Genomic DNA, 21984 nt, shown 5'->3' with positions numbered 1-21984 from the left:
GTCAAGATCTTTTTAGGCACAGAAGGAGCCATTTGTCCAGTTACTTACCAGTACATTTGCCTCTTGAAGATTCATTTATGTCTGACAGCAGGTAGCTGTTCCCACCCTAACACTGCAGTTCTGGGAAAGCTTTAGTCCAATGGACTTCTGAGAACACAACCGAAAGTAGTGAAAGGCACAGACCTCTTACCTCCCACCCCAGATACGTAGATTCTTTGGAGTAGAAGAAACCCCACTTCGGGCTATAGATACCAACTTGATCCTTGGAATTTCTTTACAATGTCCTTACTGTGGTGTCAGCCTGTGCCTAGTCCCTATCACAGCAGCCTGTTTTCTTGCCTATTGAGCACTTTCCACAATCTGTAATTCATTTGTTTTGCCTGTTTATTATCTGTCTGTGCTACCAGAATGTAAGCTTCGTGCAGGCAGGCATCCATCTGGCTCACTTGTTGGGTCTCTGGGGTCTAGCTCATTGGCCAATGAATGACCACCTCAAATGAGGGCAACCATATCACTTCCAGAAGATTTTTGGACATGTCTGACCTTTAGGATATTATTTCTTATGTTGAGCAACAATCTAATACTTTGTAATACCAACCTAATTCTAATATTAACTCTATCATTAGGCCAGAAGAACAAATATAATATTCCTCCTACTTGAGAACTGTCTCTCAATTTGAAAAATTTTCAGATTCTTTCTGTGTCATCTCAGGGTTGAACACACTCAAGACTATCACAGGGTCAAGCTCCTGGTCTTGCTCAATAAATCAGAGAAGCAAAACAACAAAAGAAAATGTAACTTTGGAACTTACAGTGGGGAAACCAGCTTTTAAGAATGGTCTGTCTTAGAGAGAAAAACATCCAGCCTAAGCCACGTGTCTCATGAGATGGAACAGAACTGTCCCTACCATCACTTCACAAGTGATGAGGCTAGACCATCGAGAAAACCTAGGGGGCTGAGTGGAGGATATTTATGTTAATGGTCAGATCAAGCGGGATTGTTGTGGGTAAGTAACAACAAACAGAAGACATTAAGTGTGGGCACTGCACCAGGTACATAACTGCGTCTAGGTAGCTGAAAATCTAGGGATAGACTCATGGCCACTGTACCCTTCATGATTTAATGGGCATATGTTCCTCACTGATGAAGACATCCTCTGGACCAAAAATGTTTTTCCAGAACAGATGGTAGAGACATCTATGGCATTAGTTGGTGGGGGAAGAGTCAGTCCACAAATTGGTTATTTGGAGAATCAGACCCCCCCTTCCCCATGTATCTAACATAACATTTTAGCTTTGGGTCTTCATGTTGCTCTCCAATTTGGAGGATGTCAGCCTGTAGGGTAAAAAGTTACTGAAGTGGGAATAAACAACAATGGTGGAATTCTCACTTCTTTTTTTGAGAAAACACAGCAAAATAAGCAGAAATAAAAATTTTACCTTCCAAAATATGCATCCTGACAAGTTCAGAACGATCTGGTCGGCTCCGAATCTTATGCTTCAAAAAGTTTTCAGTCTTTAAAAAAGAGAGAGAGTCTTACCATAAATTGTTTATGACTTTTTGTGGTTTTACATTTTTCTCTCAAGGTACTCCATTTAAATAAATTGTATACTCTTTGGTCATGATTTTGGGAAGTAAAGAGTAGAAATTAGTACTTTGAAAAGCTATTATCCGATACATAATTTAAATTGCAGGCTTCAAAACTGTACAGGGTTGAAGTGCCTGCTGGCATAAAGTAAGCACTCTACAGACTTTTATTTTAAAACTTGGAAAAGGCAAAAGCTCATAATTTGAACAGACATAGGATTTTGATTATTTAAATAGCTAAACATCTATACTTCAGGTCACATAAAAAAAAAATTTTTTTTTTTTAAGATCTTATTTATTTATTTGACAGAGAGAGACACAGCAAAAGAGGGAACACAAGCAGGGGGAGTGGGAGAGGGAGAAGCAGGCTTCCCGCGGAGCAGGGAGCCTGATGCGGGGCTCGATCTCAGGACGCCAGGATCATGACCTGAGCCGAAGGCAGACACTTAACGAATGAACCACCCAGGCGCCCCTAAATTACAAATTTCTCTAAAATCCTAATGTATGTTTGTTGGTAAATTCATATCCTTGATCATATTTTCTTATTCAGAACAGTTCTCAACTTGAACAATAAGGCTTTCAAATGGGTTTTATATTTTATAAGATTCTAAGAGACCATTATTGCATTCTGGGAAAATTCCTGTGGAATTTTTGGAACATGCTTATTTTCATATTGCAAAGGAAAAAGAATGAATGTGCATAAGAGCCCTTTAAAAGAAAAGTAATAAACACGAAATCGATGTGCAAATAAGATGAAAACCTCTCAAAGAGTAAAGCAGAGTTGAACCTAACAACATTCTTTTATTCAGCAAATCCTCCTGCCCTTCAAATGTACAGCTACCACGGACCCAGTAAAGAAACTACTTAAAGATGGGGAAGTCAGGACATCACTGGGCTGTTGGTCTGCAGGGGTTACAAATGGCAGAACTACTCCATTATTATTCTAAAAACTGTTGGTATGCCCTGAAAGCAACAAAGTGAGGTGTGATTTGTCCTTTATGTACAACACTAGTTACAAGTTTTAAATGAACAAAAGGTGAACGTCATGCATTTTCTACAAACTGCCAAGCTAAAACCACCCCAGAATATATTACGCTACATGCCATGTGTCCTGAAAATACACTGCATTTTCTCTATTGACAATATTTAGGAGGAAGACTGCTACTTGCCCACAGGTACTTTAAAATAAAAGAGAGAAGCACAGAACATTTGAAACTGAAATTTCTTACTCTGGCTCGTTCCAAGCTTTTTATCTGCTCATGGAATGCAGCTGGGCTCTTCAAAGCTGTGAGAAGAACAGGAATCATTTCGGGAGTAGAGATAGAGGTGTTAATATTTCAGTCAAACGTTAGGGTACATTATGTCCATGTTCCCTCTTAATCTTATTAGTTTTATCTACAGTTCCACTTATTACTAGTTCCTTTACGAGATGTGTGAAATTTAAAAACGTTTATAAATGTTTCAGAATTAAAATTATGTCTTCACAAATAAAACAAGTGAACATTTAACTAGAACTGTATACATAATGACAATGCAAATGCCAGCTCAGACGGTTGCAGCCAATAGTTGGGCCAAATTACCACCACCAAGGGAACTGTGTGGTGATTCCTTGACAGGGCTTTGCTCTTAGTGGCCCTATAAGATGCTGGAAAAAGCCCAAATATCCTCAGGACATTTAACCTAGGAGTGATCTAATCTTGAAAACGAGGGCTCTCTGCATAGCAGAGCTGAGTCACCATTCACTGCGACTCCATATGCTCATAGCCCTGTGCACTGTGGCCCATCACCATTACATCACTGTTGATCATCACTACCACCTTGCAAGGTAGGTATTAGCCCCAGTACAGATAAAAAGGCTCAAAGCGGTTAAATGAATTCTTTTTTTTTTTTTTAAAGATTTTATTTATTTATTTGTGAGAGAGAATGAGAGACAGAGAGCACGAGAGGGAGGAGGGTCAGAGGGAGAAGCAGACTCCCCGCTGAGCAGGGAGCCTGATGCGGGACTCGATCCCGGGACTCCAGGATCATGACCTGAGCTGAAGGCAGCCGCCTAACCGACTGAGCCACCCAGGCGCCCGGTTAAATGAATTCTTAAAGTCATACAACTAGACTGTGGTCAAAGTAGAATTTAAATCTAGAATTGGGAATTACAAAGTTTCATGCTCTTTCTGTTGTATTACAATACAACTTACTCTAAAGACATAGTGCTTCTTTAATATGTTAACTGTTAGTACTTTAAATATTCCAGAATCCCAGAGTGTGGATAAGCAATCTTTTGTTAAAACATCATTTACTACAGTATTTCTATCAATTATCTTTGCAAAACCTTTTGTGTGTACGTCCACTTATAACTCCGGGCAGTCAGATAATATGGATGGGATTTGGGCTATGCTTACTTGGGTTGTCACCTCCAAAACTTGGCCTATCGGCTCTTGGCAGAATTATTTTCAGCTCTGGTACTTGAAGCACCACAAAGATTCCCCGGAGCCCAGCCCAAATGGGTTTGACTAGGGACCAGCTCCCAACAGTGGACTAGTGGTGGTGTCTTAAACATCCTAATTTGATACTATCTGATTGGTTCATTGTCAGGAATGTAGTGGTAGAGAAATCTGGCAGATCATCAAACCAGCTTTTGCGTCTATCATGATACTAGATTGAAAATATTTAGATAATTATCAGTAGTCCAGAAAAAAAGTTTCATTGGGAAAAATACCTACTGCAGAGAAAAATTGTTCTATGAACCAAAAAAAAGTAATATCAATGATTCAGAGGACAGGGAAGCATAAGTACATTTTGTAATTTCTCGTTAGTCTTTTAAAGCCAAATAAGTTACTTTCTGGATAAATCAATTTTTAGGTAAACATCCATATAAATAATCCTAACACCAAAGCAACCAGTATTCCCCTCTAAAATACAAAATCACCTCCAAACTTAAGTGAGTAAAGGTAAGAAGACAATGGGCAAATATTCTAAAATTAATCAACTCTAAAAAATGAAGGAAGGAGGCCTCAAGATACTTGGAAATTATGTGCACTTGGGCAAGAAAGGGTTTATTAATTATAAATAGAATGCTTATTAGTCCTATAACGGAGATGCACTTCATTACAGACCACACACTACACTGTACCAAAGATAATTATTTTGAATTAAATAAATTAAAGTAGAACAAGGTTTTTGAATTAATTTTATCATGTTACTTTTGCAAGTCTAAGTAACACTGGACCTATTACACAGAGATGACTTTAATTATTTCAAAACTAAAACAAACGTTCATGCATGAAGTAAGACCTGATCTTAACCTAGTTTCCCAGTTTTTGTTATGTAATACAGAATTCAAGCCCATCTTTTAAGCTACATCTGGTTTTCAGAACGTATTTGAGATGATTCTCTTAGGTTGGCAATGCTGATGCCTGGTTTTCCTTATCAGCTCATTTGGTAATTGTATATTGACTCAATGGACACATCTCAAAGCAGAGTGTGCTCCAGGTTCTCCTCAGACATGTGCATTTTGTTACATCACACTGGAGGTGACAGTGACGCTTAAATCTTACGTGGCATGATGCCCTGGTCCACCAGTTGCTCCCTTGTCCTCCTTTGCTGCAGTCTCAGCTGGAGCACTGTGAAAAGGAAAGAATCACCATTGGAGTTTATAAGCAATGGTGGGACCCAACTTCCCAAGTTCCAGAGGAGACACAACTAAGCTTTATTAAACACCTTCTGTTCATAACTGAGTAAGGATACCACCTGGCACCATCCGACTTACAGAAAGAAAATCAGTGTGTAGTTTCTACCTGTTTGGTGAACTCTGAAGTTCTTTTAGCACATTTTTTGTTTAGTTAATAATCTTAATTTAATGAATAGAGCTAAGTGTTGTTTAAATACAATCACAAAGTACTCAGCCAATGAACCAAAATGTTTGGCCTATACATTAAGACTTCCTAATAAAAAAAGTCTAATTGGTAGAAATAGAAAGGTGAGATTCCATGACATTAGTTTTTTTTTAAAGCAAGTTAATAACAAAAATTTATTTTAAGATTGGCTCATTTGGAGAGACTTGTGCCATCTGGAACAAGCTTTAAATAGCTTTAATGAAGGCCAAATTTGTAATAAAAATTAGACCTGTGAGATATTACTAATAACCCAAAGGAAAATTTCTACATTAAGAACTTAGTTTAATAATCTTTGCACAAACATAACACATGTCTCATTCTACAAGTTCTCAAAAAGCTGAAGTCAATTGATATCTTACCATTTTAATGAAGAAAGGATAAATGAATCATTAGAACTTGTAGGGAATGAAGAATACATCACAAAATGTAAAAATCCACTTTGCCAAATTTAATAAAAATAATTTTCCTCCTCGATTTCTTAAGCAGCTTCCTTTCCTAGCATCTATTTTTGTATCTGGAAAATGAGCTAATTTCACAAAAGAGGAATACATGAAGTAACTCTGAAAAATACTTTCCTTGGTTTACCTTACATTCAATTTGAAGTTTCTATTTTGATTTTTATGGTTTCATCTGTGGATGAAAACCAAAGTTAGGCTTATTAAGGGTTGCCAAGATGCTAAAAAAAAAAAAAATTACCTTTATGTATTTCTTGAAGAAAGAGAATGTTCTAGCAAGGGGGTGATGGCTGGAACAAGAGGCTAGCTCAGACCAGTCTTGTACCCAGGCTCAAATGCAATGCACACTATGGCTCCTACTTGCAATAAAACCCTGAGATCTAAAGATGCAGGGCCCATGGCCCTTATATCCTTGCTTTTTGCTTGCCCTTGTGCTGACTGCAGAGCACAAGCCTAGATATACTTCCAAAATAGTCTAGACTGTAAAATGGCTTTTAAACACGTTTTCTTATTTATTGCTAGATATGAATGTCATCCTTTATTAAATACTGAAAAAATCTGTTTTGCTTCTTTTGGGGGCCATAGGATCACAAAGCATCACTGACATCCCATTTAGAACTGAAGCAACTGACCTAAGATTCTATTACACTAAGCAAAAGAAAAATTTAACGGGTCAAAAAAATATATGCACATGCTTCTCACATTAAAATGTGAGATAATAATATCAAAGTATCTGTGATACTTCGAATCAATTACGCTCTAACACAAAGATCTTTTCCCTGATAACTTAAAAGTTTACTGAGGATAGTATGTTCCCATCATGGTGTTTTACTAGGAACAAAAATAACCCAAAGAGATGACCCATAAATAGGATAGCACCCAAATGCCTGCATACTCTAACATTTTTCTATGAATGCTAAAGTTAATGCTTGTCTGAATTTGAGATGGTCACATTCAAGAGGCAGAATCCCAAGAAGAGGAATACTGAGAGGAGAAAAGGGTCAGAACAATCTCCAGTTCAAAGGCTGACACTTCTGGAACACGGTGGTCCATGTCTGCTGATGCATCTCTAGCAGGAGTATCCTTCCTTTCTCACAAGGGAGTCCTCAAAGAAAGGTGTAAAACAGAAAGGGTAATGAAAACATCAACAGCCCCCTTCTTTGGTTTAAAACAAACACACAAACAAACAAAGCACCATACTTGTGAGACAGAGGTATCAAAGACAATACATATTTTTAGGGCGAATGGCATCTTGGAATGACGGATATGTTGGCGACAACTTCATTTGCAAACCAACAGTGATGACAACGCTCATTAGCCTTGAAGCGTCTCCTGACTGGACGCGCTGGTCAGCTGCACTCATGCACTGTGATAGCAGCCCCGTCAGCTAGAAGATCTTGGACTAAAAATCACGTTCTCATGCTGACATGCAAAGGTACGTGCTACCACGAGGGTAACACGCAAAGTGAATGCATGTCACCAACTGTTAAGATAAAACAAACACCAAACACGGACCACTTGTGTTTTCCATCCGGTTTTCTATGTGGCAAAACAACCTTCCTTATGTCCTACTGCTTGAAGGGAGGAGAATAATCTTCCCAATCAACTCTCCTCTCCTCATTGCCTCCAGAATTTTCCCAAGAAGCAGTGTCATCACACTACAGCGTCACTCAAAGCAGGCGCAGCAGGCAGCCTTCTGCAGGCCTGTTCGTTGACCAAGTGCCCGCCTATCAGGTGTCCGTTACGGGCTGCAAGGTGCACGTCTGGTATGCACGGCCAAGGGCAGAAGGAGCTGCAGCTGTGAATGCAAGGTTTGCTTTAAAGCAAAGGCATCAGCAAGAACACGAACGGATGATGAGGCAGGGGCGCAAATAACCAGTCACGTTGTTAAGACTGATTACCCAGCTTGATTTAGTTTTCACCTCTAGCGCTAGGTGGGCGGCGCTGAGCACATTATATGGAGTATCAGGCACAGTGCCCTGCAGAGAGACTCGGGTACATTGCCACCTTGGGTCAGTGTTAAAACACAATTACCGTATTTGCCCATATTAACTACAACCAGTCACTCACAACTTGATCGAAGCTCCTCTGAGAATAACTACTGGTTATAAAAAGTACAAATCGGTGCAGGCTCACAATTCTGGGAAATGTCAAACTTCCTTTTAGTACTTCCCGCTCATCAAATTGGTACACAAGTTCACGTATGAGAAGTGACAAGCAACATCTGCACCTCGAAGGCAGAACGTCCAGGCCGGGAAAGACAAGGCAGGGTGACTGTCCTCCAACGACCAGAGACGGCAGAATGTGGCGGTGCTTAGCCCGGACAGGGAAGGGGTGTGGGGCCCTGAAGACAGAGGACCTGACTCCGTTAATGATCAGAGCCGGTTCTGGTTGTGGGATCAAGATGCTTTCTCGAGTTTCTCTGGGGCCTTTATGAATTGAGCCTGGAGACCATCATCCCCCCAGGCAGGCTGCACACTCACGTCCCCATGGAGACAAGGAAGGCCCAGACCGCTGGCCACCGCTGGGCCTGCTGCACAGCTGTCGTTCTTAAAACAAAGGAGGAAACTGTTATGCCGGCTGGTCTCTGGAAAACCTGACCCACTGTGCATGTATCGATAAGATTGCATTTCTGTGGCCACAAACGCAAGACCACACGCTGGTCCAGCCGTGCTTTCCTGTGCTGGCAGCAGGTGGTGGTACAGCTGCCTGAGAAGCCAGTGTCCTGGGCAACGGCCTTGCGTCTGAAAACTAAACCTGAGAGCAATCTCCCCGGCGCTGAGGTGAGCTGATCGACTGAGCTATCGGGCTGACACCATGGCCTCCATCCTATTAGGAAACTGACTAAAATGGAGGGTTCTCCATGGCCATTTTGCAAATACTACATGCAGGATAAGAAAACATGTAAATCTAGAGAATTCTGAGGGAGAAAAAATAGTTCAAAACAGTCAGTGAGTGGCTACATCCTTTCAGAAAACAAAGGACACAGTAATAATAGAACTGCTCATATGTGAACACTTTCCAAGAATGTCTTTATCTTTGAAAAATGTGGAAATTAAATAATCCAACACATGGTCCCAGTAAGTCCATAAGTTTAAAATCATTGAGTTTAAACCCTTAATTCCTAGAAGGAAGAATATCCCTCTGTGGTCCATATAAGGTATGACCATAAAATAGTGAGACTCATTTCTTCGTGTGCGAACCAGCAACTTTTGAAATTATAGAAGATGTGTGAGGACATGGATACACACCACTTTATATCCATTTCATTTAGAGAAAAAAAATTTTCATCAATTATTGAATTTTTCCAAGGTAGAGGTGTCTCAACACTTTCTAAGGCTAACATTCATAGTTTCCTCTTAGATTTCAACAAAGAAAAAAAACATACACAATTTTGAAAATTCTACTTCATGTTATTCTTTGCTACAACAGATAAAAACAATACTGGGTCAACATAAGTGTTTACAACTTGCTCTTTTTCTAGATAAGAAATATAAAAATTTGAGAATGAAGGGTAGATTATCTAATGTTAAAGAGGAAATGTCCCTCTTTTCAGAATCACAAATAGTTTACACATTAGAGAGTATTTTCTTTTAGTTCCTTTCCCCCACTTCTTAAATGGATTAAATTGCCTTTAGAACAAAATTTCAGGATTAGTTTCCTATAGAAAAAAACCTTAAACGGCAATAATGTCTTTCATATAATACTTATAGCCTACCTCAAAATTTTCAGCTGCTTTTTGAACCAAGGTTATATGTCCTTTCTCTTTTGTTTTTTATGTAGAATATTTGAAATGCTTCTACAATATGACATAATTAAAGTGCTTTTTCACTCAAAGAAAAAAAAACCCCACATTATGCAGCATTTTAATAATATGCGGCAGTTTAGCATGAGTGGAACAAGCCAAAGCAAAGCACAGTTTTGGTGCAAAGGGTTTGCAAGGGGACATCTGAGGACTGTATACTATAAAAACAAGGCAGAAATGACCCATTCTGGGAAGCGGTGTGGCAGTCAGCCATGGTCTTGGAAATTCTTTATAAATAGCTAGTTTCAGTTATGGGGTATGAAGGAGGGTAGGTTAAGAAGGGGAGGGGAGATGAGCAGCTGTCTGCAAGTTAGAGGACTCAATGCATATTATTTCATTGCAGGACATCGGGCAGAATAGAATGCAGAATCATGAGGGGTGAAAAAAACCCCAAGATCCTGAGCAGTCAAGTGAAGGCCGGGTAAACCAGGGGCAAAAGCAACGATGGAAAACCAAAGAATACTCTGGAATTGATTCTGTATTGACTCTGAAGGCAGTACTAGGCAAAAAAACAGGCCTCGGTTTCTGTTTTTAAATTTAATTTTTTTCAAACAGATGTTTGAGTAAAAAGAATAAAGTGATTGGACTTGGCAAAAATTGATTAAGTACTGTTTAATCTGCATTAAATTAGGGGCCTAATCCTATAAATAACAAGACAATGTTATCATCATATTATCTTTTGAACAGATACAGGAGGGAGTAACGGGCCCCTACGTAACATCTTAGGACAATGAAGTCTGAGGGCCCCGGGCTGCAGTAGTTTATCAAAGCAGCAGTTTAGCGGTAAAATTTACACCTGCATTTGCTTAGTCCAGGTAAGGCCAAAAATTCGAAGTCTTGAAAAAATTTATATTCAGAGAGCAAAAGACCGATGGACTTTTCCTCTTCCTTAAAAATAAATGTTTAAAAAGGTGGTGGTGGTGGTTATTAATACTGTTACTATGACCACCATTACTTCAGATACTTGGTAAAAGTGACCACTGTTTTTTTTTTTCAAATATAAAACCATAAGGATGTTATTTATTTATTTATTTAGATTTTAATTTATTTCACAGAGAGAGACAGCTAGAGAGGGAACACAAGCAGGGGGAGTGGGAGAGGGAGAAGCAGGCTTCCCGCCGAGCAGGGAGCCCGATGCGGGGCTCGATCCCAGGACCCTGGGATCATGACCCGAGCCGAAGGCAGACGCTTAACGACTGAGCCACCCAGGCGCCCCGAACTTTTTTTTTTAAAGATTTTATTTATTTATTTGACAGAGAGAGACACAGCGAGAGAGAGAGCACAAGCAGGGGGAGCGGGAGAGGGAGAAGCAGGCTTCCCGCCGAGCAGGGAGCCCGATGCGGGGCTCGATCCCACGACCCCGGGATCCTGACCTGAGCCGAAGGCAGACGCTCAAGGCAGACACTGAGCCACCCAGGCACCCCCATAAGGATGTTATTAAAGACTTCACTATTTCTTAAAGCAGTTTCAGGTTTATAGCAAAGCTGAGAGGGAAGTACAGATTTCCCACATACGCCCCAGCCCCCATACATGCAGTCCTCCCCTACCATCAGCAGGATTAAGAAAATTTAATTCCACAAAGATTCACATGCTTCTAGCTCTTTGCTGTGGATGGGTTTTTGTAGTTGGAAGGTAAGGAGCCACATCCTGGGGCTTTCCTTCTGGGCCTGGGTCTCAGAAACATACCACTATACCACCAATACCTCTATTAAAAATCCACGTTTTATGAGAATTTTTTTCTATTTATTTGTTGAAATAAAAGTGACACACACACATAAAAAGTCATTAAAAAGAAAAGTGAAAGTCAGTCTATCCCTCTCCACACCTCTCGTTCTTCTCCACAAAGGTAACCACTGTGAAACTTTTATGGCCCCAGAGGGTGTTTTGTGAATATTCCAGCAATATTAAATATAAAATATACAAAGGAGATACACGGGGTAGGATCTTCATGTAGGCTGGTGATTTGTTTGAAAAAAACCCACAATATCTAGCTCATTCTTCTTACTGGCTGTATCTAACATATGGATGTATCATCGTATACATGTAAGTTTTCAGATTTTTTGCTATTATAAACAGTGCTGCATTGATTGTCCTCATTCATTTTTTGGTATCCTTCCCATGATAATGATGATTATATACGTAAAATGTATGATAATGGAACATGCATTTAAAATTCTTATAGGGGCACTTTGCAATGTTGAAAATGATTTCAACAATCTATATTCCCACTTAGGAGGTGGGGGAGTACCTTTTTGTTCATCCCTTCCCCACAATGTGCATCATGTTTTAAGGTAACTTTAACCTCAAAAACAAAGATCACTTCCATTCACCCAAGACTAATGGCAAATATTGTGCCAAAGTAATGGTGAAATTTGATATAAGTAATAAGCAGTGAGGGACCAAAAGCTATCAAAAGCATTAGAGAGGGTGATGGGCAGGTTTTTGACTGAATGGGGAGACATTTACAGTGGTTGTCAGAAGACCCTCTTAAGCTTTCCCTTGCAAACCTCCTGTTTATTTTTAAACTAGGTAGAATTTTTCTGATGTTCCTGGGTAGAAGCCTTAAGCACAAGACATTTCATTTTTTCCCCTTCAACACAGCTGAGAGATGTAACAGACAGATTTAAGATATATTTAGAATAAAATCAACAGTATGTGGTAAGAGACTGGATGTTGTGTTTTGAGGAGAAAGAGACAAGAAAGATGACACCTGGGTTTCTGGCTTAAGCTCCTGGGCAGACCATTTACTGAGATGAAGAGCACAAGTTGGCCATTCGGGAGCTCAGTCTTGGACGTGTGTGAACTGGAAGCAGAGATGTCAAAGTGACAGTTGGCTCTGTGGGTCCAGGTTTCAGAAGGTAGATCTTGGCAGGAGATTGAAATTTGAAAGTTGTCAAACCATGAGAGTTCCCCGAGGTAGAGAATATAGAAAGGGAAGGCAAAAGAAGCCACAGACTCGGCTTCTAGGAAAGTTAACAATGACAAGCCCACATATGGGTCAGTTGGGGATGAAGATCCAGCAAAGGAGGTCAAAGTGGTCTATGAAGGAAGAGGAGCCTGGAGAGTGTGTGTAGAAGTGTTTCTAGAAGAGGGTCATGACCAACTGCGATTTTAGTGCACGAGGAGCTACTGCTTGGAGTGATGGATGGAAGTCAGACCAGAGGAGGTTATGGAGTAAAGGAGGGGCATGGGTGTGAATGAAGTGACTGGAAGCAATGTTTTCAAGATGTTGCCCTGAAGGGTAGGAGAGAAGGCAAAATGCTTGAGACGTGTGGAATTTCAAGCTGGAACACACCCAAGCCAGTTTATAACTGACGAAGATCAACGGGGGGTAGGGGGGTGGAGGGGGTGACGGGAATGAATGACTATGAATGAGCCGCACAGGAGAGGAACAGACAGCAGGTCCCCTGAAGGGAAGAGGATTCCAAGCACACAAAGACAGCTTTTGTGAAGACACATTTCATCTATGACAACAGGAGCATAAAGACGATTGGGTAAAGCTAGGTATCTAGATTTGGTCTGGGATGTCCAGGGATTTCCCAATGATGGCTGTTATTTTCTCAGATCTCAGAGGAGGAGGAAGCAAGGCGACTTGCTGAAAGGGAGAGGAATGAAGGAAAAGTTAGTGTGAGGCCAGTGAAGAAGGAGGTTCGAAATAATCCCTGCAGACTGTGAAGAGCAAGTTGGAAAGAGAAAGTTATTTGTTACTGAAATGCTCCAATTAATAATGGCAACAGCCTGGGGGACAGAAGTCAGTCAGGAAACTGGCAAGTCACTCACTGGCTCTGAACTTTATCATTTTGATCAGAGAAAAGACCCACAAGATACAAATTTAGAACATTTGGCAGTTCTTCCTAAAGCTCATTATACAAAGTTTTAGCGAAGAAGAGTCGCAGCCTGGCAATTCCACTTCTAGGTGAACTGAAAAGAATGGAAAACGGGGGCTCACACTCACACCCGCACATGCACACACACACACACATGTGTGCACAGCGGCGCTATTCCCAGTCACCAGGAGTTGGGAACTCCAAGTGTCTGCAGTGAATGAATGGTAAACGCTGTGGCCTGTCCACACAATGGAATGTTACTCAGCCATAAAGAGGAATGTAGCATTGACATCTGCCACAACATGGATGAACCTGGAAAACATTATCCTCCATGAAAGACACCAGACCCAAAGGCCACACGACAGATGGTCCCATGTATGTAAAATATCCAGAATTAGTAAATGTAGAGACAGAGTTCAGACTGGTGGCAAGCAGGAACTGGGGATGGAGACGGGGGGCATGGGAATAACTGCTTAACGGACACAGGGTTTTCTTTGGGGTGATGAAAATATTTTGGAACTAGAGGTGTGTTTGAGCAACATGGTGAATATACTAAATGCCTCTGAATTGTTCACTTTTAAAATGGCTAATTTTAGGTTATGCCAATTTTACCTCAGTTAAAAAAAAAAAACAAGCTAGCAGAACAACAGACTTTAAGAAACTAGTAGCTCAATAATCAAATTTCTCATTCCTCGCCCACCCCTCGCTAGCCCTCCACCACCACAATTCCATGAACCACTAATGGCGACGTATTTTTCAGTGGTGTGGTAACTAGCGCAACAGCCACATCTTATATTCCCTGTCACGGTGAACTCTAGGTTTTGTTGGGGTTGTTTTGGCCTCTATTTCCCCTTTTAGATGACATCCCTATATTCTAGCACCTTCTACAATGCTCATAATATAGAGATTTCAATAAACATGCTTTACTTAATTTTGTGTGGTATACTTACAGTATATAACAGAGTTATATTTTCTAAGGAAAGAAAATATTGTGTCAAATTTAAGAATAAATCAATGGAAGAATTTTCTATGGGCAAGTGCTTATCATGGGCAGAACCAAGACTTTCACTTTGTTGCAGGAATTTGAGGCTTAGGGTATTTTTGAATTAATGTCAGTGGTAGAACAGAAAACAAAGTCTAATTATATTGCTTTAAAGGGTATAAGAAGATTAATAAGAGAAGGTGAAGGGCAAAGGAGTAAAGAAAACCATGAAAAACTGGCAGACGCTAATTTGTTTTCATCTCCACTCATAATCAATGTAAAATTCATGATGCATTGAAGAAGAGAAAAAGCACTTAAGTACTCTCACACATGATAAAGAATAGCAACCAAAGATCACAGGCCTCTGGTTATATTTCCAGGGGTCGAATCTGCCAATTATAAAATAAGGTTCTCCTTTAAGTGATTCTACAAAATAGAACACAAAGAGGCCTCAAATAAAATCGTGGTTTGTCTTGTAAGAGCCAAGCTATCTGTGCGGATGAAGCAAGCTTCCATTACTAGCACTTCCTTTCTGGAGCGGAAGCGAGCCACACAGTGAGCACATAAATCCCCACCTCGGACGGGACCAAGAGCAAACAGCATTTTGATCGGGAATTTTTGTTATGATTATTCTCCACTTAAGAAAGAGAGACAACATCAAGTTAACTAAAAAACCCACAAATTAGTGTTTGAAAAAGTTAGGGCTTAGACCACACAGGAAATACTGCCTTTCTTTCCAATGTCAGAAAACCTACTGTATCCTTATGAATCCACTGGGCTGGGGGACGTGGGAAGAGGCAGGTGGTATAAACTCTGGAATTCTAAACTTCCTGGCAAGGAGGTCATGGTCTGAAAGGCACCATCCACCCTCTATTAGGAGTTAAAAATGAAGTCAAAATGAGAATGCTAATGGTCCGGGCTCACATACTATAGCTTTCCTGAATTAATCTGCAGCATGAGGTCAGGAAAACAATGTTTTCAACACTCAGCCTTGGAAATTTACAGGCACTTTGATAATTCCATGGTTGGCTGCAGCTTCTGTTACCATGGAAACAGACTGCTAAAAATGGGGCATGTTTCTTTAAACTGATCATACCTTCACACAAATTCCCTTCTCCTTTTTGTCAAAAGTTGGAATGAATTTAAAGTATGCTTCTCGTGGTATGACAACGTGATGTCAAGCCAGGGGCCTGATACAGATCAGCAGGGATGACATTAGTTTGTGGCAGACTTACAGAAGGATATTCGACATATACGAATTTTAAACATCTCGTTTGGTTAAAAAGTGATGGAAATCAAGTACACAGTGGCATAAAAGGAAGTATAACACAAATAACAGGCACTTCAAAAGCAAAATCATCCACTTAACTGCCTCATCACCAGCAACATAAAGAGGTTAAAACAGTACTTGATTTGTTTCTTTGAGACAACTGATTTTTAACCTGCAGGACTATGCTGGCTCTACACCTGAACTTCTAGATTTCTTACCCTCTATGGCTCCAAGAGAAGATAATATTTTTCTTATGTTGGGGGCAATCAGAAATTCTGTATTCCACCACCACATCAGAATTTCAGTGTGCAGCTCTACGTAGAGGTGCTGACAGGTAAAAGCTCTTTCCTACTTCCTCTAAGATGGGAAGATGTACGTGGCATAAACGACCCTGAAATATCTCAATGTACATGCCCAAGGCTGGCTCTCTGAATAAAAGGGTAATTGACAATGAAACAGGAAAACTGTGGAATATTATTTACCTCCATCAGCTTATGCTCCTCTTTTGAGGTCCCTTGATCCTGGCTCAATAGCTTGGCTTTTCTGCCCACTGTGTGGATTCAGGAATGGGACTGACACACACACACTCATTCACCTACCTAGTTACCTACGTACACACACGCGCACAGCAATCTGCCCACCAACACAAGAAGAGAACTGAGAAGTGGCCTAACCTGTGTGCTGTCCTCGTATTACAGCGACTCTATCTACATGATGGTGCAGAGGAAGGCATGAGTTGTGGCCCTTCAGGCCAATGGACTAGGGCGGGGTGGGGAGGGAGGGGCATGCTGGGAGAGAAGAGTGATGGAGGGACGTAGAAATGCGACCTGCTTCGGGACACAGGGGCACAGCCTCCCTCCATGGAAGGGTCTGGGTGGGTGGGGAGAGACTGGGAGGCAGCTGTACGTCCACTTGAGTGAAGACCCCTGTATTTGAGGAAGGGGACCCAGACAAGGGTGGTGGCCATGGTGAAATAAGTGCTGTGGGTGAGAGAAAGATTTCTGAGGTCGAACGGACAGATCTGGTGACAGGACCTCGTAGCAGGTTATGAGGAGGTCAGCGACAGCGTCACGGATCAGTCCCATTCAGGTTCCCAGCATGAGTCAGTGGGTGAACAGAGGTGCCCTTAAAGATGACAGGAAACTGGAGGAGTACGTTTCCTGGGAAGAAGAGGCCCACTGGAGCCACAGGAGAGGGCTGTGCGGGTCTAGAGCACACGAGAGAGGGCTGGCCTGCGCAGGTGTCATCCTCCCTCATCTGGACCAAAGCACATATGGGTTTCTTCTGTGCTCTCCTATGTTATCACTTAGTTTCTCGCTTTTTAGGCTGTGAGCTCTTTGTATGCTGGCATGACCCTGAGTACAAACACTCAAATTTCTGCAAAATGAAATTATTTCTAATAAAAAAATTAAATTATAGAACTTCATCTCAAAAAGGGCATGCACCCATTTAAAAAAAAAAACACAAAACACTGAATCATGCCTGGGAAGAGGGATCTTTTGCTTTTCCTTCATACCTATATTTTATTTGAATTCATTATAAGGACTATATCATACTCTTCAAAGTTATTTTTAAAAAATGTTAATTTAGTGACATCTCACCGTACAATACTTTCAATTTTGTAGAACATTGACAGAAAACAAAGAAACAAGAAATTCCCAGAGAAATCAAAATAGATGTTGCGAAATTCATGTGCTTTGCTCAGAGAAGGCTTTGTCGCATTCTTTATTTCAACCGCCCATTTGTCCCTTTCTCCCACCATGGCTCAATAAATATATTTTAGTTGAGTCAACAATACAATCAAGATCTCACTATTACATTTTGTTAATTTGTTGCTTACTTCACAGAAGCTTAGAAGCGGCATATCAGAAAAGGGAGAGTGGCCAGATTTTGGCAAAAATCAGACCATAAATAACAATGCTAGTTGGGGCGCCTGGGTGGCTCAGTTGGTTAAGCGACTGCCTTCGGCTCAGGTCCTGATCCTGGAGTCCCGGGATCGAGTCCCGCATCGGGCTCCCTGCTCAGCGGGGGGTCTGCTTCTCCCTCTGACCCTCATGATCTCTCTATCTCATTCTCTCTCTCAAATAAATAAATAAAACCTTTAAAAAAAACCCAAAAACAATGCTAGTAATCTAGTAATGATCTAGGGGTCATTCTGTGCACTGATAAATGATTTCATACACCTTGACAGTGCCTTAAGGCACCAATGTATCACACGGGGTTATTAGTTTATAACTGAATTATAAATTGTATCTGAAGGGAAGAGTTCAAATTATACCGTTAAAGAAGGCAGGGTGGGGGATAATACTCTTTAAATACCTGTTATGTAATAATAATGTGTCTATGAGATGCAGGACACTGGGGGTGAGGTACAAAAATGATCCAAACAAGGATTCTATCCCCCCAAATCACTACGGTCTAATAGTGAAGGCAATACAGATACACGTATCACAGCGGCAAAAGGTAAAATGCCATGAAGGGGCGCAGATCGAGTTATTGGGAATATACAGGGGAGAAGAAATTATTTTTAGCTGATAGGGTCCAGCGACTTTCTTCAGGAAATGGCATTGGGATTGGGTTTTCAGCGACTTTGAACCTGCAAAGCTGCGGTGAGAGGAACGTAGTGGGCAGAGGCATGGAGGGGGAAGGGTAGAGCAGCACTGTCTTTCACAGAACTTTCCACACTGACGGAAGTTTTTTATAATCTGTGCTGTTCAGTATGGCAGGCACTAACCACGTGTGCCTAATGTGATGAAGCAGCTGAATTAAAAAATTTTTATTTCATTTTAATTATTTTAAATTCACATTTAAACAGCCATGCGTGGGCACCTGGGTGGCTCAGTTGGTTAAGCGTCTGCCTTCGGCTCAAATCATGATCCCAGGGTCCTGGGATCGAGTCCCGCATCGGGCTCCTTGCTCTGCGGAAAGCCTGCTTCTCCCTCTGCCTCTCTCTCTGTCGCTCATGAATAAATAAATAAATAAAAATGTTAAAAAACTGACAAGCCTTTAAAAAAAAAAACAAACAGCCGTCCGTGGCTAATGGACAGTGCAGGTAGAGTACGTATGAGATCATTTCCAACATTTAGAAAAGTTTGGGTGCTTTGGTAAAGGTATTTGTTTAATCTGTTTTTCCCCAGATTGGCTTGCTCAGAAGATTGTAGACAAATGTGCACCTTTTTCTTAAAAAGATCTACTACAGCCATGTCCAAGCATACCACGTCTACTCCACTGTTTACACACACACAAAGCATCACTGTTTACTATGCAGTCTACCAGAAACTTTTACATACTTTATCTCAACTGTTATTTACCAGCCGGGGACAGAAGTGGGAATGTGGCCCCCCAAGTCTGTAACTCTTTCCCCCCACCCCACACCCATGGGTTAAGCAACACAATGAGAAGTCCAGATTCCCCAAGTCACTTCTTGGGGGACAGCTGACTAGGGTAGCAGTCTGACCTACTTTGGACTGAGCAAGAAATGCACTTTGGTTAAAACACTGAGTTTTGGGGTGGTTTGTTAGAGCAGTCAGTTTTAGTCAAAGTAAAGTAATACACAGCCCAGTTTTCTTTCTAGGGTTTTTATTCTCACCATGAGAGAGCTCTGTAAACTGAACAACCATTTTCCTCTTTAATTATAACTAGCACTGGTGTTATGATTCATTATCTTAATAATGACTCCGATTAAACCACTTATCTGAATTAAATCACCTCAATTTATTTGATTTTCCCTCAAAATTTGTAATTGTTAATTCTTCAGTTGTCAAGTCAGTGATCTCTAATATCCATCTTTAGTTCTAGAACCAGAAATTAAATTTAGATCTCATCCATGTTGTACATAATTAGAAAATGTTCCATTTCTTTTGTGGACAAGCCAAAAGTTGAGATTCCCTATTGCTGCTTTGACAAAGAAAATTAGTCTAAAGAGAATTCACTATCTTGAATTTGATCCGTAGAATTCATGATTTTCATTGCTATCTTCACCTAAAGCAGCTAATAATTAAATTTTCCCACTACACACGTGGATTGGTATTTATCAGAAAGTTTATATAAGCATTGATAAAACTGTGAGGTAATAGGCTTTGTTATCCAAACAATTCTTTGGTACGGGATGACAACTATTCAGAGGCCACTGACACTTGGAACATTTTCTTCTTAAATTTTGAATAGGTATTACTAAATTTTCTTGTTAAGGTGCCTGAAGCCTATGATTATTGGCTAATAAAGTCTGCTTTTCCCCCTAATAATAATTCTGGTTAACTAGTACTGTCAACAGTAACAGGAATTCTGAAATATCCCAGTAATAGTAAGAAACAGAGCACCTACTTGAGCAACAGACTGGACTGCCAACCCTTACAGTAGACACACGTCAGAAACCCCAGAGAGACCAAGCCGTGTCCAAGTGGTTAGAACTAAATGGACCTAACTTTAGCTTTCCTTCACTACCTGGAAACTTACGTTCTTGATATTAAAAAAAAAAAATCCCCGGGGCTGTTCTTTCAAACAAACCAAAACCAAAACCAACGTTGCCAAAAAGGAGTGGAGAACTAAACACTACTGATGTGAAATATAATGAATATTTTTGGCGTCCCTCAACACACAAAGCATCAGCCATCGGACACTAATAATCACTGGTATATATGTCTCTTTGGACAAACAGCATAGGATCTAATCAGACTCTAGGGTGTTTTACTGTTTCAACAACAGCTGCTTTATCCATCAACTTTCACGGGTTAATACAACTAACATACGGTTTGAGGCCTAAAAGCAGATGAAGCTTCAGGGCAGACTGTCCCCAAACCCAACGTTGTATTCTGAGTCTGCTACGCTGACCACTCCAACTCATTGGCAGGCAGTGACGGTGACACACTCAATTACAGGAGTCCCATCTTGCACAGGAATCACGTTATTTTTATGCCACTTCAAATAAAAAAAGTGCTTTCTGCAAAAATTTCTCCTATTTTTTTCTGTTCTGATCAAACCCAGGTCCAATCGCTCTTTCAGCATCACTAACATGGAGGTAACAGATCATCCTTGATCTCTATGGGGTTTTTTGTTGGTTTTCCCCTCAGCCCTATCTCTAGCAGAAAATGGGTAGAAATACAATCTGTGGAGGTACATAAAGCAAAACCCTCGTCAGTGCAACTGTGGTGAGATAGATCGGTTTTATCCAACCATTTCTGTGGAGTGTTTCAAAATATGAAAGTTCTCCCCCCTTAACTCTTTATACGTATGAATTATTTATTTATTTAAAGATTTTATTTATTTATTTGAGAAAGAGAGAGACAGAGTGTGAGACAGAGTGTGAGCCAGGGTGGGGGGTGGCCAGAGGGAGAGGGAGAAGCAGACTCCCCACTGAGCAGGGAGCCCGATGCAGGGCTGGATCCCAGGACCCTGGGATCATGACCTGAGCCGAAGGCAGACGCTTAACCGAATCAACCACCCAGGCGCCCCTAGGTATGAATTTATAAGACAGTAACATATAAAATATTTCTCTATGCTGTAAATATACAGGGAATTTTAAAAATGAAAATTTAAATAGAAGGAAAAAGTAACAAAGGGCTGGAAAAAAAAGACAAGCAGAGGGATGACAGAGTGGCATCAAATAGGGCAGCTCATGAAAACAGCATGAAGTACGTGTTGCTTCTCATTGCACAAATGAGGAGATTAAGGCTCGGAGCAGTGAACCTGTCCAGGGTCACAGAGCTCCAGAATGGTGCGCCCGGGACCTGATCCCAAGTACATCTCACTTGAGAGCCCATGGTCTTGCCCCTTTGACACTAGTATAAATGGAAGGCATGGTCACATGGTTAGGGAAACAACCCCTACGTTACGTAATTGTGTCGACCCTGCTCTGCTGTGCTTGTTGGTAATGCTTCTACCCTGCTTTCATATTTCTAATCCTTGCTTCCGTGCTCCTTATCCTGCTCTGCGCTCGTGACGACTCTATTTCCCTCCACGTTCTCAGTGTTCCACTAGCACAAACACTGTTTCAAATGTAAGGTATGAACGACAGCTTAACACCCGGAAGTGACTTAAATGATGCTTAGATAATTCTTAACTATTTTTTTTAAGTTAATGATTTAAAAACTTTAAGTTCCCTCAGTGAATCTCCAGAATGTGTCTTAAAAGCTCCACTGGTATTGATTTTATAAGAATCTACAGTAAAG

At 40.8% G+C, this 21984-nt stretch overlaps 1 protein-coding gene across 2 annotated transcripts in view; it reads right to left on the bottom strand.

Annotated features, from left to right (window-relative positions):
- The window catches only part of MRTFB (myocardin related transcription factor B), a 190217-nt gene that overhangs the window by 53019 nt on the left and 115214 nt on the right, over positions 1–21984 (bottom strand). For both annotated transcript variants that reach the window (XM_021698346.1, XM_044915621.1), the window contains 3 exons: positions 5140–5205; positions 2818–2873; positions 1441–1516 (listed from right to left, as the gene is read on the bottom strand). In XM_021698346.1, coding sequence (XP_021554021.1) covers positions 1441–1516; positions 2818–2873; positions 5140–5205 — 198 coding nt within the window. The remainder of the gene's footprint in view (positions 1–1440; positions 1517–2817; positions 2874–5139; positions 5206–21984) is intronic.

The sequence above is a fragment of the Neomonachus schauinslandi genome, chromosome 5 (assembly GCF_002201575.2).
Source record: "Neomonachus schauinslandi chromosome 5, ASM220157v2, whole genome shotgun sequence".
NCBI lineage: Eukaryota > Metazoa > Chordata > Mammalia > Carnivora > Phocidae > Neomonachus > Neomonachus schauinslandi.
The sequence above is the reverse complement of the archived record's forward strand: the minus strand, read 5'-3'. Positions and strand labels throughout refer to the sequence as shown.